Raw genomic sequence first — 18,819 nt, 5'->3', positions numbered from 1 at the left:
GATTCTCCTAAAGTCCATAAATCTATCTATCTTAGCCTTGAATATACTCAATGACTCAGCATCCACAGTCCTTTCAGGTAGAGAATTCCAAAAATTCACAACCCTCTGAGTGAAGAAATTCCTCCTCAACTCGGTCTGAAATGGCTCACCCTTTATCCTGCAACTGCCCCCTATTTCTAGACTCTCCAGCCAGTGGAACAAACTCTCAGCATCTACCCTGTCAATCCCCCTCAGAATCTTATATTTTTCAATGAAATCCCCTCTCATTCTTTTAAACTTCAGAGAGTATAATCTACTCAATATCTCCTTATAGAACAACCCTCTCATCCCAAGGATCAATCTAGTGAATCTTCGTTGGACCGCCTCTATGATCTCATCAAAACCCTGTACAATTGTAGTAAGACTTCCTTACGCTTGTACTCCAACCCCCTTGCAATAAAGGCCAACATGCTATTCAACTTCTTAATTGCTTGCTGTACCTGCATGCTAAATGTGTGTTTACTGTACGATGACACCCAAGCTTCTCTGAACACCCAATATTTAACATTTTCTCACAACTTAAAACATTCTGTTTTTCTGTCCTTCCTACTAAAGTGAATAACCTCACAGTTCCCCACATTATGCTCTATCTGCCACCTTAGTGTCCACTCTCTTAACATCCATATCCCTTTGCAGATGCTTTGTGTTCTCCTCACAGCTTACTGTTCCACCTATCCCTCGATACTGCTCCTGATACCCGGCACCTCTCGATACTGCTCCTGATACTCGGCACCTCTTGAACCACTGCATCAACATTGGGAACAAATGTCTGGGCTGAGGCCTGTATTGGATGAAAAACATGAGACCACTATGGCTGTAGTGTGCATCATCTACAGCAGCAAGTCACCAAGGCTTCTTTGACAGCACCTTCCAAACCCACAACCTCCTCCGTGTAGAAGGACAAGGACAGCAGGTGTATGGAAAGACCAGCACCTCCAAGATCCCCTCCAAGTCATGCACCATCCTGACCTCAGCACACAGACTGCAGTACGGTTCAAGAAGGCAGCGGCTCACCACCACCTTCTAAACGGGCAATTAAGGATGGGCAATAAATGCCAATCTGGCTCACCCACATCCCGAGAATGAATGAAAATTAAAGAATGAACACAGTGAGAAATGAGCTGCAGAACTGTCAACACTGTCAGCTCAAAGGAGGCGTTTCCCTTTGGAAATCGGACTGCCCATTGAATTTGATTAAACTGATGTTAAAGTAACAATGCTGCTTTGCTCTGTGACAATAACAGATTATCAAAATATTTCCCATCGGGTGAAATTGAATGTCAGACTTGGACATCTTGTAGATCCATCTTTTTAAAAGTTGTGGGAACTCCGTTCTAAGATGGATTCCACCCAGTTCATAACAAGTCGTCAATCAGCTCGTATTATCATTGTGATATCAGGACTAGGCACACGGTGTTTAAAAGAAAGCTGATTTATTTGACATTTATACAGATTATCAAACTATAGCCGAGTTATAGGGTTATATTACTAACATTGGCAGAAACAAATCCCAACTTCCAGAATGAACATGGTTCAGTCCCGGGTGTGATTAACAGCAGAATCCAACCCCTGCAGTCAGTTGTGAACTAGTTGGTGTTTCAGGAGGTCGGATGACACAGCAAATCCCTTCCCACACATGGTGCAAGGGAATGGCTTCTCCTTCGTGTGAACTTGTTTGTTGTGTACCAGCAGGCTGGATGACCGAGTGAATCTCTTCCCACAGACAGAGCAGCTAAACGGCCTCTCTCCAGTGTGAATTTGCAGGTGTTTCTGAAGGCCAGATGACAAAGCGAATCCCTTCCCACATTCAGAGCAAATGAATGACCTCTCCTCGGTGTGAACTTGCTTGTTGTGTGCCAGCAGGTGGGATGACTGAGAGAATCCCTTTCCGCACACAGAGCAGGTGAATGGCCTCTCCCCAGTGTGAACTCGCTGGTGTGTCAGCAGGTTGGATGACCGAGTGAATCCCTTCCCACACATAGAGCAGATGAATGGTCTCTCCCCGGTGTGAACTTGCTGCTTGTGTGCCAGCAGGTTGGATGACTGAGTGAATCTCTTCTCACAGACATAGCAGGTGAACAGCTTCTCCCCAGTGTGAACTCGCTGGTGTTTGAGGAGGCCGGAAGACTGAGTAAATCCCTTCCCACATTTGGAGCAAGTGAACGGCCTCTCCCCAGTGTGAACTCGCTGGTGTGCCAGCAGGCCAGATGACAGAGCGAATCCCTTCCCACACACAGAGCAGGTGAACGGCCTCTCCCCAGTGTGAACTCGCTGGTGTGTCAGCAGGCTGGATGAGTCAGTGAAACCCTTCCCACACAAGGAGCAGGTGAACGGCCTCTCCCCAGTGTGAACTCGCTGGTGAATTTTTAACCGGGATGGGGATCTGAATCCCTTCCCACAGTCCCCACATTCCCACGGTTTCCCAATGGTACGGGTGTCCTTGTGTCTCTCCAGGTTGGGTGATCAGTTGAAGCCTCGTCCACACACAGAACACGTGTACAGTTTCTCCCCGCTGTGAATGGTGCAATGTTTTTTCAGGCTGTGTAACTGGTTAAAGCTCTTTCCAGTCAGTGCACTGGAACACTCTCACTCGGGTGTGTATGTCTCAGTGCTTTTCCAGTCACACTGATATTTGAAATCTTTTCTTACAGACAGAACAGATAGACATTTCTCCTTCCACAGTCAAAGGCCGATGGTATTCAGGTCTTGATGAATCGAGTGACTCTGTCAGATCTTTATGTGATGTTTGGTTCGAGTTTCCCGTCTGTGAATCCTCCCGTTCTAATACGCTGTAAAAGGAATTTACAAAAGTCATCTCTGTAAGTACAGGATAGAAATTCAGAACCGACAACTCAAGTTTCCAGACAACGTTCCCTCTCACACCCGGGATCATTTAATCCAAAACCCAGTCTGTTAATTAAACTTTCAGTTAGGGACTTAGCATGTGCCCCACAGCATCTTCCCCACTGTCGATGTGTGAATAGAGCATCAGACCTGCAACCCTGATTTTAAATTTAAATTCACTCAGCAAATTTATTTCACGACCTAATAATACAGCTCTATATTTATAGGAGGAAGTCAGTTATCTAAATCCTCGAGTGGACAAAATAAAGATCTCAAATGTAAGAGTCCCTCGAATCCTTTGTTAAAACCTTTCAAATCTTGCCCGGTTCCTTCCTTATTACAGAATTTCCCCTCCCTGTGGGAGTCGATATTGATCAAAAACTATTAATTGGAAAATTCTTAGATCTGGTACTGTGTAATGAGACAGGATTAGTAAACAATCTCCTAGATAAGGAACCTCTAGGAATGAGTGACTATAACTTGGTTGAATTTCAAATTCAGTTGGAGGGTGAAAAAGTTAGTGCTCAAACCGGTGTCCTAAGCTTAAATAAAGGAGACTACTAAGGTATGAAGGCAGAGTTGGCTAAAGTGGTCTGGGAAAATAGATTAAAGTGAATGGTGGTTGATAAACAGTGGCAGACATTTAAGGAAATATTTACTAACTCGCAACAAAAATATATTCCAGTGAGAAGGAACGATGTTAAGAGAAGAGATAACCATCCGTAGCTAACTAAGAAAATAAGGGAGGGTATCAAATTGAAAACAAGGGCATACAATGTGGCCAAGACTAGTGGGAGGCCGGAGGATTAGGAAACTTTTAAGCAAAGAATGAGTAAAAAAATAATAAAGAGAGGGAAGATAGATTATGAAAGTAAACTAGTACAAAATATAAAAACAAATAATAAGAGTTCCTACAGTTACATAAAAAGGAAAAGAGTGGCTCAAGTAAATGTTGGTTCCCTGGAAGATGAGACAGGGGAATTAATAATGGGGAACAGGGAAAGGGCAGAGATGTTTTGTATTGGCCTTCATGGCAGAAGACACTAAAAACATCCCAATAGTGGATAATCATGTGGCTATAGGGAGGATCATTATAACTAAATAAGTAGTACTTGGTAAAATAATGGGACTAAAGGCGAACAAGTCCCCTGCACCTGATGGCGTACATCCTAGGGTCTTAAAGGAAGTGGCTGCAGAGATAGTGGATGCATTGGTTGTAATCTACCAAAATTCCCTGGATTCTGGGGAGGTCCCAGCGGATTGGAAAACTGCAAATGTAACGTCCCTATTTAAAAAAGGAGGCAGACAGAAAGCAGAAAGCTATAGACCAATTAGCCTAACATCGGTCATTGGGAAAATGCTGGAGTCCATTATTAAGTGTAAGGGGATAAAATACGGTCACTAGAGTGGGGACAGATGGATGGTCACTAAAGTGGATACTGAAAGTAGTGAATTGATCTAACACATGGTTGAGATTGTAGGGCTTATCAGTATTAGGAGGTTCTGAGGAATCCGGAGTTCCTCTGTCTTACGGTAGGGATTGTGATTGACCGATTGTATGTAAAACTTGCTTATGTATGTAAAGCACGCTTGTACACTCGCTTACATTGGGTTAAGACGAGGGAAGCAGCAAAGCCTGATGGTTAATGAACCATCTCTTGTATTAACCTTAGTACAGACTCATGGAAGCTGTATTTAGTACAGAACAAGGACAGTAAAATGTTTGGGAACATAGATTATAGCAACATGGGCACAGGATGGTATTGACTGGTAGTTCTGACTAGAGTTCTTGGGAAAGGGGTAAGGAGGCACCACCCTGGAAAACAAAGTTCATCAACACGTCATGAGGAACTGAGGCAAAGTTGACACCACTGTATATCACATTCCGGGAGGGTGACGTGTGATGAGAGATGGACAGGTGGGGGGAACCACCCAGAGCCAGTCTGATAAGGGTCAACAAATCAATGTAACTTCGCTGATAGTAGTGAGCCAATCGGTGGTTTTGTAGGAGGGTCGCACACCTCAGAAAATGTATAATTGTAATTACAAACTGTTGTATTGGAAAATGTTCATCGGAATTCTTCCCTAGCATGCTCAAATAAAACCGGTTAAACCAAGGTTTCATTTGAGTGATTCCTTGGTCGCTATACGGATGGGCGGGTGTTAATTCCTTATATCAGGGAGTCCACCTTGAGGAAGAGAAGTGTTCTTTTTATCCCAACATTAAGGAAGCAATAACGGGACATTTGGAAAAGCATAATTCAATCAAGCAGAGCCAGCATGGTTTTATGAAAGGGAAATCATGTTTGACAAATTTGCTGGAGTTCTTTGAGGATGTAACGAGCAGGGTGGATAAGGGGGGACCAGTGGATGTGGTGTATTTCGATTGCCAGAAGGCATTCGATAAGGTGCCACATAAAAGGTTACTGCACAAGATAAAAGTTCAAGGTGTTGGGAGTAATATAGTAGTAGAATGGATAGAGGATTGGCTAACTAACAGAAAAGAGAGAGTCGTGATAAATGGGTCATTTTCAAGTTGTCAAACTGTAACTAGTGCAGTGCCGCAGGGATTGATGCTGAAGCCTCAACTATTTACAATCCATATTAATGACTTGAAGGGACTGAGTGTAATGTAGCCAAGTTTGCTGATGATACAAAGATGGGTGGACGAGCAAATTGTGAGGAGGACACAAGAAATCTGAAAAGGGATATAGACAGGTTAAGTGAGTGGGCAAACATTTGGCAGATGGAGTATGTGGGAAAATTTGAGGTTTTCCACTTTGGCAGAAATAATAGCAAAGCAAATTATAATTTAAATGGAGAAAGATTGCGAAGTACTGCAGTCCAGTGGGACCTGTGACTCCTTGTGCATGAAACACAAAAAGTTAGTATGCAGGTACAGCAAGTAATCAGGAAGGCAAATTGAATGTTGGCCTTTATTGCAAGGGGGATGGAGTATAAAAGCATAAACATCCTGCTACAACTGTACAGGGTATTGGTGAGGCCACACCTGGAGTACTGTGTACAGTTTTGGTCTCGGTATTTAAGGAAGGATATACTTGCATTGGAGGCTGTCCAGAGAAGGTTCACTAGTTTGATTCCGGAGATGAGGGGGTTGACTTATGAAGATAGGTTTAGTAGATTGGGCCTATACTCATTGGAGTTCAGAAGAGTGAGAGGTGATCTTATCAAAACTAAGATAATGAAGGGGTTCGACAAGGTGGATGCAGAACTCATAGGGAAAACTAAAACTAAGGGACATAGTCTCAGAATAAGGGTCCGCCCTATTTAAAACTGAGATGAGGAGAAATTTCTTCTATCAGAGGGTTGTAAATCCGTGGAATTCTCTGCCCCAGAGTGCTGTTTAGGCTGGGTCATTGAATATATTTAAGGCGGATAGACAGACAGATTTTTGAGTGATAAGGGAATAAAAGGTTATGGGGAACGGGCAGGGAAATGGAGCTGATTCCATGAACAGATCAGCGATGATCTTAATAAATGGCGGAGCAGGCTCAAGGGGCCAAATGGCCTACTCCTGCTCCTTGTTCTTATGTTCTAGCTGATCTTTTCACTTTAAACACAGCTCTCCCCTCCTTTAAATCCAGGATTAGTGTTACCGGAAACTGGAATACCTCACCACACAAATTTAAAAAGGCCTGGCAGTGAATTATTCCTCTCTCCAGCCTGTAACCGATGAACTTGTAACACCGAGGCTGAAATTCCACTTCCATGCACCGGGTTCCAAACGTGGGACTGTACTTGGGAATTCTAACCCTGGGACTGTACATGGGAATTCTAACATTAGGACTGTACTTGGGGATTCTATCCCTGGGACTGTACATGGGGAGTCTAACCCTGGGACTGTGCATGGGGATTCTAACCCCGGGACTGTACATGGGGATTACAACCCTGGGAATGTAAATGGGGTGTCTAACTCTGGGACTGTACATGGGGATTCCAACCCTGGAACTGTATATGGGGATTCTAACCCTGGGACTGTACATGGGGAACCTAACTCTGGGACTGTATATGGGAATTTTAACCCTGGGACTGTACATGGGAATTCTAACATTAGAATTGTACATGGGGATTCTAACATTGGGACTGTACCTGGGAATTCTAACCCTAGGATTGTACATGGGGATTCTAACCCCGGGACTGTACATGGGGATTACAACCCTGGGAATGTAAATGGGGTGTCTAACTCTGGGACTGTACATCGGGATTCCAACCCTGGAACTGTATATGGGGATTCTAACCCTGGGACTGTACATGGGGAACCTAATTCTGGGACTGTATATGGGAATTTTAACCCTGGGACTTTACATGGGAATTCTAACATTAGAATTGTACATGGGGATTCTAACATTGGGACTGTACCTGGGAATTCTAACCCTAGGATTGTACATGGGGATTCTAACCCCGGACTGTACATGGGGATTCTAATCCTGGGACTGTCTAATCCAGAGAAGTGTGAAGTAATGCATTTGGGGAGGGCTAACAAGGAAAGGGAATACACATTAAATGGTAGGACATTGAGAAGTGTAGAAGAACAAAGGGACCTGGGAGTGCATGTCCACAGATCCCTGAAGGTAGCAGGCCAGGTGGATAAGGTGTTTAAGAAGGCTCACGGAATGCTTTCCTTTATTAGCCTAGGCATAGAATATAAGAACGGGTGGGTTATGCTTCAACTGTGTAAAACACTTGTTACGTCACAACTGGAGTTCTGTGTGCAGTTCTGGTCACCACATTAAAGGAAGGACGTGATTGCACTGGAGAGGGTATAAAGGAGATTTACGAGGATGTTGCCTGGAGTGGAGAATCTTAGCTACGAGAACAGATTGGATAGGCTGTGTTTGTTTTCCTAGCAACAGAGGAGGTTGAGGGGAGACCTCATTGAAGTGTATAAAATTATGAGGGGCTTAGATATAGTGGATAAAAAGGACCTATTTCCCTTCGCAGAGGGGTCAACAACCAGGGGCATAAACTTAAAGTAATTGGTACAAGGTTTAGAGAGGAAAGTTCTTCACGCAGAGGATTCTGTGGGTCCGGAACACATTGCCTGAAAGGGTGGTAGAGGCAGAAATCCTCACCACATTTAAACAGTATTGGATTTGCACTTAAAGTGCCATGACCTGCAGGGTTACTGACTTAGAGCTGGAAAGTGGGAATAGGCCTCTTGTTGGCTGGCCCAGACACGATGGGCCGAAATGGCCTCCTTCCATGCTGCAAACTTCTATGATTCTATGATTTTAACCCTGGACTGTGCATGGGGATTCTAACCCTGGGACTGTAGAAGGGGGTCCAGCTCTGGGGCTCTTCTCTTATATTTGTGTGGGATGTAAACCATAAGCTGGGCACTTACCAACGCCTTCAGGAAAGATGTTGAGAAATCAGATGTGTGGTGAGTGAGAATAAAATAAATGAGTCAGAGATAGCTCTCCCGAGCACTGGGACCCGGTTGGGAAGACGCTGAAGCCCCAACCTGGCTGCGCATGCGGTGTTACGCCATGAAGCGAGCGAGCCGCTCGCTGAACCACCCCGCCTTCCTGTACAAAGATGGCGGTTAATCCGGGCCTGTTACCGGGAGAAAAACCCGTCGCTGCAAACGCGGGAGTTTCGGGTTATTACTCGGGGCTTGCGGCCGACACCAGCTGTTTATGAAGCCTCTACGCCCACTTGCCTATCGATGACTCCCCTGTGCCCCCTGATTCTCACCCGGTGCAGAGCCCAGCTCAAGCCTGAGCTCGTCTCAGCGTCCGTGTGTCTCCAGTGCACGCTCTGCGCATGCTCGAAACATTGCCCGGTACTGCGCCTGCGCGGCTGGCTCCTGTCGTCTGGGTGCGGCATATGCTGCCCCGCGGGGAATGCTGGGCAAAGGCCCCACCATTGTAAGAACTTATCACAGAATCACAGAATCACAGAAAATTAGGACACAGCAGGAGGCCATTCGGTGCATCGTGTCTGCATCGGTCGACAGAGTTACCTAGCCCAATCCCACCTTCCAGCACTAGGTCCGTAGTCCTGTAAGTGCACATCCAAGTATCTTTTAAATGTGATGAGGGTTTCTGCCTCTACCACCTTTTCAGACAGTGAGTTCCAGACTCCCACCACCCTCTGGGTGAAGAAATGTTGCCTCATCTCCCCTCTAATCCTTCTACCAACTACTTTATGTCTATGCCCCCTGGTTATTGACCCCTCTGCTAAGGGAAATAAGTCCTTCCTATCCACTCTGTCCAGGACCCTCGTAGAAACATAGAAACATAGAAACATAGAAAATAGGTGCAGGAGTAGGCCATTCGGCCCTTCGAGCCTGCACCGCCATTCAATGAGTTCATGGCAAAACATGCAACTTCAGTACTCCATTCCTGCTTTCTCGCCATACCCCTTGATCCCCCTAGTAGTAAGGACTAAATCTAACTCATTTTGAATATATTTAGTGAATTGGCCTCAACAACTTTCTGTGGTAGAGAATTCCCCACAGGTTCACCACTCTCTGGGTGAAGAAGTTTCTCCTCACCTCGGTCCTAAATGGCTTACCCCTTATCCTTAGACTGTGACCCCTGGTTCTGGACTTCACCAACATTGGGAACATTCTTCCTGAATCTAACCTGTCTAAACCCATCAGAATTTTAAACGTTTCTATGAGATCCCCTCTCATTCTTCTGAACTCCAGTGAATACAAGCCCAGTTAATCCAGTCTTTCTTGATATGTCAGTCCCGCCATCCCGGGAATCAGTCTGGTGAACCTTCGCTGCACTCCCTCAATAGCAAGAATGTCCTTCCTCAAGTTAGGAGACCAAAACTGTACACAATACTCCAGGTGTGGCCTCACCAAGGCCCTGTGCAACTGTAGTAACACCTCCCTGCCCCTGTACTCAAATCCCCTTGCTATGAAGGCCAACATGCCATTTGCTTTCTTAACCGCCTGCTGTACCTGCATGCCAACTTTCAATGACTGATATACCATGACACCCAGGTCTCGTTGCACCTCCCCTTTTCCTAATCTGTCACCATTCAGATAATAGTCTGTCTCTCTGTTTTTACCACCAAAGTGGATAACCTCACATTTATCCACATTATACTTCATCTTCCATGCATTTGCCCACTCACCTAACCTATCCAAGTCACTCTGCAGCATCTTAGCATCCTCCTCGCAGCTCACACTGCCACCCAACTTAGTGTCATCCGCATACTTGTATACACCTCAATTAAATCTCCTCACAGACTCCTCTGTTCGAAGGAAAATAACCCGAATCTAAATCTTTCCTCATAGCTAAAGTTTCTCAATCCTGGCAACATTCTTACAAATCTTCTCTTCACCCTTTCTAGTGAATAGAACATGATTTTCTGTAATCGGATTGAGGACTGAACCATGTTCATTCTAGCAGTTATGGTTCGTTTCTGCTGATCTGAATAACCCGCATACCTAGGCTGGAGATTAACATTCTGTATAAATATTGAATACATCATAAGAATGTAAAAATTAGGAGCAGGAGTAGGTCATACAATCCCTCGAGTCTGCTCCGCCATTCAATAAGATCATGGCTGATCTTTGATCTCAACTCCACTTAGAATCATACAATCATAGAATGGTTACAGCACAGAAATCCATTTGGCCCTTCGAGCCAGTGCTAGCTCTCTGCAAGTGCACCTCAGCTAGTCTCACTACCCCACCCTTTCCCTGTAGCCCTACAAAAAATTCTGTGTCCTTTGGTTCTCGACCCTTCTGTCAATGTTTTTTTTCCTGCACTGCTCTGTAACAATTCTTCAATCAGATTGATTAAGAAGACACATAGTTGCTGTTCCAGTTATTTGTCCCAGATTCCCTGCAGAGGACGCTGCACCAAAATGGCTGTCCAATCACAGCAAGTTCCAGTGCAAATCCCCACAGAAAGTGTGTGGGCAAGTGCAAGTGTTGACTGAAAAATCTGTCCCATTGTCAAGTATTTTTCAAAACAATGAAGCAAATCACAATGGAATATATGCAAGCAAATATTTTGCTGGCGATTTAGTGCCTTATTGATGAGATTATGAAGCTTTTTTGGCCTACCTTTTGCAAGTGTTTAGCTATAATTTGTTTGTAACAACAACAACTTGTATTTATATAGCGCCTTTAACATAGTGAAACATCTCAAGGCGCTTCACAGGAGTGTTGAGATAAAAACATTGACACTGAGCCACATAAGTAGAAATCGGGGGCAGGTGTCCAAAAGCTTGGTCAAAGAAGTATGTTTTAAGAAACATCTTGAAGGAGGAAAGAGAGGTAGAGAGGTTTAGGCCGCGAGTTCCAGAGCTTGGGGCCTAGGCAGCTCAAGGCACGGCCACCAATGATTGAGCCATTATGATTAGGGATGCTCAAGAAGGCAGAATTAGAGGAGCACAGATATCTCGGGGGGTTGTGGGGCTGGAGGAGATTACAGCGATAGGGAGGGGGGAGGCCATGGAAAGATTTGTAAACAAAGATGAGAATATTGAAATAAAGGCATTGCTTAACTGGAAGCCAATGTTGGTCAATGATGGGTGAGCGGGACTTGGTGCGAGATAGGACATGGGCAGCCGAGTTTTGGATCACCTCTAAATTACGTAGGATAGAATGTGGGAGGCCAGCCAGGAGTGCATTGGAAATGTCACGTCTAGAGGTAACAAAGGCATGGATGAGGGCTTCAACAGCGGATAAGCTGAGGCAAGGGCGGAGATGGGTGATGTTACAGAGGTGGAAATAGGCAATCTTAGTTAGCAGTGGATATATGGTCAAAAGCTAATTTCAGAGTCAAATATGACACCAAGGTAGCGAGCAGTCTGGCTCAGCCTCAGACATGAGTTAAGGACAGGGATGGAGTCAGTGGCTAGAGAGCAGAGTTTGTGGCGAAGACCAAAAACAATGGTGATGACCAAAAACAATCTTCGCAATATTCATTGGAGAACATTTCTGTTCATCCAGAACTGGATATTGGACAAGCAGTCAGACAATTTAATGACCATGGAAGGGTCGAGAGAAGTGGTAGTGAGGTAGAACCGGATATCATCAGCATACATGTGGAAACTGACACTATGTTTTCAGATCATTTTGCCAAGGGGCAATATGTAGATGAGAACTAGGAAGGGCCAAGGATAGATGCTTGGGGGCACTAGAAGTAACGATGCGGGGTGGAAAGAGAAGCCATTGCAGGTGATTCCATGGCTATGATTAGATGGATAAGAATGGAAGCAGACAAATGCAGTCCCACCCAGCTGGACGACGGTGGAGAGATGTTGGAGAAGGATAGAGTGGTCAACCGTGTCAAAGGCTGCAGATAAGTTAAGAAGGAAAAGGAGGGATAGCTTACCGTTGTCACAGTCGCAAAGGATGTCATTTGTGACTTTGATAAAAGCCGTTTCCGTACTGTGGCAGGCGTGGAAATTGGATTGGAGGGATTCAAACATGGAATTGCAGGAAAGATGGGCATGGATTTGGGAGCGGACAACATATTCAAGGACTTTGGCGAGGAAAGGGGGAGTTGACGGTTGTTTTTTTGAAGAGAGTGGTGATGAGAGCAGATTTGAGGGAGAGGAGGATAGTACCTGAGAAGAGAATGTGAACTAACATGGGAGCCAGAAAAGGAAGTTGGGTGGTCAGCAGTTTGGTGGGAATGGGGTTAAGTTAGCAGTAAGTAGGCCTCATGGACAGGATGTGCTCAGAAAGGTCATGAGGGGAGATCGGAGAGAGACTGGGGAAAGATGTGAGGTCAGGGCTAGGGCAGGGGGGATCCTTAGAGTAATTTTAGCCCGATGGGCAAGGGGAAGGAAGGGATGAGGCAGAGACAGCTGAAGGGATGGTCTCAATCTTAGAGACAAAGAAAGTCCATGAGCTCCTGACACTTAATATCAGAGATGAGGGTGAAGTCTAGGGAGAGGGGTTTAAAAAAGATGGTTAGCAGTGGAGAATCAAAACCGGGGTTTATCTTTACATTCCAGAATGATTCTGGATGTGTGAACGATTTTGGCAGACGAGAGCAGGACCTGATAATGCTTGTGGTTCAGCCAGATCTGATGGTGCATGACTCAACCAGTTGTCCACTACATCCGTTCAAGTCTGCGTCCCTTGAACTTGAGGGAGTGAAGATCAGGGCTGTACCGGGGAACAGCCAGGCTGCGAGAGAGGAATTGTTTTAACAGGGCCTAGGGCATCAGAGGTGATGGTGAGGGTGTGACGAGCTGCAGAAATGTAATGGTGAATGGAGGGCCAAAGGCTGGACAGTTGGGAGTCCATAAATGCAGTTCGAAGAGAGTAGGGAGAGAGTTTTTTCCAGGAGCGGCACAGAAGGAAGTAGGGTTGGGGTGGAGAGAGGGGTGGAAGGGGGATGTGGGGGAGAGCTATACAAGGAAGTGGTCAGAGATGGCCTTATCTGCGATTTACTCAATGGGAATAGTGAGGCCAAGAGAGATGGCAAGGTCAGGGGGAGGGGGGAGGGTGGCCGTAAGTATGAGTTGGGGAGTTTATATGGAGGGAGTGATTGTGGTCCAGCCAGATCTGATGGTGCATCGCTCAACCAGTTGACCACCACATCCGTTCAAGTCTATGTCCCTTGGCTAGTGAACTCAGATGAGAGAGAGCATGTTGAATTTAGATGGAGGTTGAAATCACAGAGGATGAAAGTCGTTCAATGCAGAGGCAGAGGGAGGAAAGTAGTGAAGAAATATCGGTAATAACATTTTTATGGTATGTGGGTGGTAGTGATTGAGAATTTTAAAAGAGAGGTGAGAGGGGTGGAATAAGATGAGTTGTTCAAAGGAGGAGAATGTGCCAGAGGATTTGGTGATGAGAGCCACACCGTCACCATGGCGGTCTGGGTGGGGCAAGTGGTGGAAGGTACATTCTGGAGGGAGATGCGGAGAGGGTCGGTGATGGCTGCACCACTGCCAGCGTCCACAGGGCCAGCGCTGGGGGGAGGCGGGGGGAGATGTGTTGGACGGGGAGGAGATGGCAGGATTAGCCCCCCCCCCACCCCCAGTTGGCGGGCGTGTTGGGTGGGAAGGTCGGCGAAAGAGTAGGTTGGGACAGTCGGGGCTGCTGCTCGTGAGGAGGCAGCGATGAGTGCCTCGATGGGCCCTTCGTAGGATGCCAAGAGAGGCACCGAGGGAAGCTGTAGGCTTGCCCAGGAGGGAGTCAAGCCTAGGACAGCGACAGGAGAGTAGGAAGGTCGAAGAGTAATGAAGGACTGGGTAGGGATTTAGGCGGGCAGAGTATCCGAGAGAGGAGAGGTGAAAGAAGGCATGATGACAGGGGAGAAGGTTCAGGGAGGGATAAAGAGAAAAGGAAAGAGGGGGATAAAGTATTGAATGGCTCGGGTCCGGAACGGCAGCCACAATGCACATGTAAATGGACAGGGGAAAAGCTCAGGTTACATCGACCTGTTTACACCTTGCACAATCCCCGCCCGATGCAGCTTGGAAAGGCACAAAACCAAAAAAGACACAAGTTTCGAAAGGATAAAAAAGTTGCTACACCCAGTACTTTCGGTACCTGAATGCGACATAAATTCGTACAATATATATAATTCGCCAACTGTCTGCCCGCAGGTGCAAACTTACATGGAACAAGCTGACCGCCTCAAAACAAAGACCATAAATCCAACAAAAACTGTTCTTCTATTGAAGTGATTGTCTCTGCACAGAATCAGTGAGCATAGGCACTGAAACCTGGTCTGCTGATTCACAGGCTTACTGGAACAGGGTGCCTCAGTGTGTAGTTCCCTCCCTCTCTCTCCTTCGGTAGGTGTAGCTCTCATTGACAAATAGGTCTCTTCAACTTTTAACTCTCCAAAGCTTTCTTTAAATGTTTTTTGTCATAAACAAAGGGTAATAAAGGGCTGAAAGGGCACTTAAAAGGTAGCTGGCCAGACCCGGGAGGTCAACTGGTTGTAGGCAAGCTGAGATACCCTTCTTCCACCAATGTACTCAATCTTTTATCACCTATACTCATCATCATCATCATCATTATCATAGGCAGTCCCTCGGAATCACGAAGACTTGCTTCCACTCCTGAAGTGAGTTCTTTGGTGGCTGAAAAGCCCAATAGTATAATGTGGATAAATGTGAGGTTATCCACTTTGGTGGTAAAAACAGAGAGACAGACTATTATCTGAATGGTGACAGATTAGGAAAAGGGGAGTGCAACGAGACCTGGGTGTCATGGTACATCAGTCATTGAAGGTTGGCATGCAGGTACAGCAGGCGGTTAAGAAAGCAAATGGCATGTTGGCCTTCATAGCGAGGGGATTTGAGTACAGGGGCAGGGAGGTGTTGCTACAGTTGTACAGGGCCTTGGTGAGGCCACACCTGGAGTATTGTGTACAGTTTTGGTCTCCTAACTTGAGGAAGGACATTCTTGCTATTGAGGGAGTGCAGCGAAGATTCACCAGACTGATTCCCGGGATGGTGGGACTGACCTATCAAGAAAGATTGGATCAACTGGGCTTGTATTCACTGGAGTTCAGAAGAATGAGGGGACCTCATAGAAACGTTTAAAATGCTGACGGGTTTAGAAAGGTTAGATGCAGGAAGAATGTTCCCAATGTTGGGGAAGTCCAGAACCAGGGGTCACAGTCTAAGGATAAGGGGTAAGCCATTTAGGACCGAGATGAGGAGAAACTTCTTCACCCAGAGAGTGGTGAACCTGTGGAATTCTCTACCACAGAAAGTAGTTGAGGCCAATTCACTAAATATATTCAAAAGGGAGTTAGATGAAGTCCTTACTACTCGGGGGATCAAGGGGTATGGTGAGAAAGCAGGAAGGGGGTACTGAAGTTGCATGTTCAGCCATGAACTCATTGAATGGCGGTGCAGGCTAGAAGGGCTGAATGGCCTATTCCTGCACCTATTTTCTATGTTTCTATGTAATACAAGAGCCAAAGACTCTGTCACAGGTGGGATAGATAGTCGTTGAGGGAAAGTGTGGGTGGGGACTGGTTTGCCGCAAGCTCTTTCCGCTGCCTGCGCTTGATTCTGCATGCTCTCAGAGATGAGACTCGAGGTGCTGAGCGCCCTCCCGGTTGCACTTCCTCCACTGAGGGTGGTCTTGGGCCAAGGACTCCCAGGTGTCAGTGGGGATGTCGCACTTTATCAGGGAGGTTTTGAGGGTGTCCTTGTAATGTTTCCGCTGCCCACCTTTGGCTCGTTTGCAGTAATCGTGACCGTCTTTCAAAAGGGGGACAAGTCTGACTGCGGCAACTCCAGAGGAATCTCCCTGCTATCAGTCACAGGGAAAGTTGTCGCTCGAGTCCTCCTCAACCTTAATTGATAAGCTGCCAGCAGCAGGGTCTTTTTACCGTGGCCGAGGAGCTCCTCCCGAAGTCGCAGTGTGGATTTCTACCCCTACGGGGTACAACAGACATGATTTTTCCAGCACGACAGCTACAGGAAAAATGCAGGGAACAGCGCCAGCCCTTATACATGGCCTTCTTCGACCTTACAAAGGCCTTTGACACTGTTACCTATACTATGCCTTTTACTGCAACAGAAGTGATTGCGGACTGCCTTTTACAAGTCCAGTTCAGCTTATCGCACCGATCTATTCGCTCCCAGGGCTCCTTCTGTCTGTCTGGACGGCTGAAATCTGAAAACTGTTGTTATAGAAAACAGCTCACGGGGGATTTCCATTCACAGATGGGTGCTGCACACAGACACAGTTCCAAGAGCGCTCTCTTGTGACCGTTCAGTGAAAAAAGACATTGTGCAACTCGAGACACACACACACACACACAAGACTAAAAATAATAATAGAGATCCACCTTCTGACAGGAAGTGCCGCTTATTGTTTTCTGCAAAGCCTCTCCCCTGCAGACCAACAGTTCACTTGCAGACTTGCTGTTTGCTCTGCAACAAGCTCGGCCAGGGTCCGTGACCATTCCGACCCCGCTGCTAGCAGCTTACCAATTAAGGTGTACTGAGTCATACGAAAACATGGGCCTTACACTAAACATCCATAAGACAAAGGACCTCCACCAGCCTGTCCTTGCCGCACAGCACTGCCCCCCAGTCAACAAAATCCATGGTGTGGCCCTGGACAACGTAGACCATTTCCCATACCTCGGGAGCCTCTTATCAACAAGAGCAGACATTGATGATACCGCCTCCAGTGCGCCAGCGCAGCCTTCGACCACCTGAGGAAAAGAGTGATCGAAGACCAAGCCCTTAACACTGCCATCAAGCTCATGGTCTACAGGGCTGTAGTAATATCCGCACTCCTGTATGGCTCAGAGACATAGACCATGTACAGTAGACACCTCAAGGCGCTGGAGAAATACCACCAACGATGTCTCCGCAAGACCCTACAAATCCGCTGTGATGACAGACACATTAATGTTAGCGTCCTTGACCAGGCCAACATCCTGAGCATTGAAGCACTGACCACACTTGATCAGCTCTGCTGGGCAGGCCATTTTGTTCCGATGCCAGACACGAAGTTCCCAAAGCAAGCGCTCTACTCGGAACTCCTTCAGGCAAATGAGCCAAAGGTGGGCAGAGGAAATGTTATAAGGAAATGTTACACCCTCAAAGCCTCTCAGATAAACTGCTACTGACACTGGAGTCGCTGGCCAAAGACCACCCGAAGTGGAGGAAGTGCATCCGGGAGGATGCTGAGCACCTCGAGTCTCATCGCCGAGAGCATTCAGGAATCAAGCGCAGGCAGCGGAAAGGGTGTGCAGCAAACCAGTCCCACCCATCCTTTCCCTCAACGACTATCTGTCCCACCTGTGACAGAGACTGTGGTTCTCATATTGGACTGTTCAGCCACCTAAGAACTCATTTTATGATGATGATGATGATCAATTAAAGTTCAGCAGCAGTGTGATCTGTCACTGCGCTGAAAACTTTCCACCCACAGCTCCTGACCAGTATCAGGTTAAATCTCCCTCTACACTGTCCTATCAAACAATCACAGGGCAGGTATAGCACGGGTTAGATACAGAGTAAAGCTCCCTCTAATCTGTACACAATGAGAGTCAGTGCTGGAGGAAGCTGTACCCCAGTGAGTGTCAGTGTCAGAGGAAACTGTATCCCAGTGAGAGCCAGTGCCAGAGGAAACTACCCCAGTGAGAGTTAGTGCCAGAGGAAACTGTATCCCAGTGAAAGTTAGTGCCAGAGGAAATTGTACCCCAGTGAGAGTCAGTGCCAGAGGAAACTGTATCCCAGTTAGAGTCAGTGCCAGAGGAAACTACCCCAGTGAGAGTTAGTGCCAGAGGAAACTGTACCCCAGTGAGAGTTAGTGCCAGAGGAAATTGTACCCCAGTGAGAGTCAGTGCCAGAGGAAACTATCCCAGTGAGAGTCAGTGCCAGAGGAAACTGTACCCCAGTGAGAGTTAGTGCCAGAGGAAACTGTATCCCAGTGAGAGTTAGTGCCAGAGGAAATTGTACCCCAGTGAGAGTCAGTGCCAGAGGAAACTGTACCCCAGTTAGAGTCAGTGCCAGAGAAAACTGAACCCAAGTGAGAGTTAGTGCCAGAGGAAACTGTACCCCATTGAGAGTCAGTGCCAGCTGATTAGCTGATCCGCAGGGCGTGACTTTGTGCAGTCCCTTGTTCAGGGCCTGGGCCTTGGGGTCAGGGGAGGCTGTGGGCCTTTATTCCCCTTATTGGGCACAAAGCTCTTGGTCTCAACCCACTGGCTCAGATTTTAATATAGACATTTAAAATTCATCAATAAAAGGGACAGGGTCTCTAATTCTGTTTTGCGACAGTTCCTGGGATGACTGTATCTCCCCCTGTCCTCCACACAGGGGCTTGTAGTAGTTAAAGGGACAGCGATTCTCCTTGTTCTGCCAGTTTGTAATTAACTTTATCCCAAATTAAAGACTGAAGGAGTTTACCAATAACTTCTCGAATCTTGGTTTGATCTTCCAGAATTCCCTAGATTTCAGAACGGTCCCTGAGGATTGGAAGGTGGCAAATGTCAA

General features: G+C 46.5%; 2 protein-coding genes across 2 annotated transcripts in view; one reads left to right on the top strand and one right to left on the bottom strand.

The window, feature by feature from the left end:
• LOC139273608 (zinc finger protein 850-like) overlaps window positions 1-18,819 on the top strand; it is a 560,896-nt gene that overhangs the window by 95,307 nt on the left and 446,770 nt on the right. The window lies entirely within an intron of this gene.
• The window catches only part of LOC139273606 (zinc finger protein 850-like), a 64,445-nt gene continuing 47,143 nt past the window's right edge, over window positions 1,518-18,819 (bottom strand). Inside the window, exon 4 of the mRNA XM_070890565.1 lies at window positions 1,518-2,394. Coding sequence (XP_070746666.1) covers window positions 1,615-2,394 — 780 coding nt within the window. The 3' untranslated portion in view covers window positions 1,518-1,614. The remainder of the gene's footprint in view (window positions 2,395-18,819) is intronic.

This window comes from Pristiophorus japonicus, chromosome 9, assembly GCF_044704955.1.
Source record: "Pristiophorus japonicus isolate sPriJap1 chromosome 9, sPriJap1.hap1, whole genome shotgun sequence".
Taxonomy (NCBI): Eukaryota; Metazoa; Chordata; class Chondrichthyes; family Pristiophoridae; genus Pristiophorus; species Pristiophorus japonicus.
The sequence above is the reverse complement of the archived record's forward strand: the minus strand, read 5'-3'. Positions and strand labels throughout refer to the sequence as shown.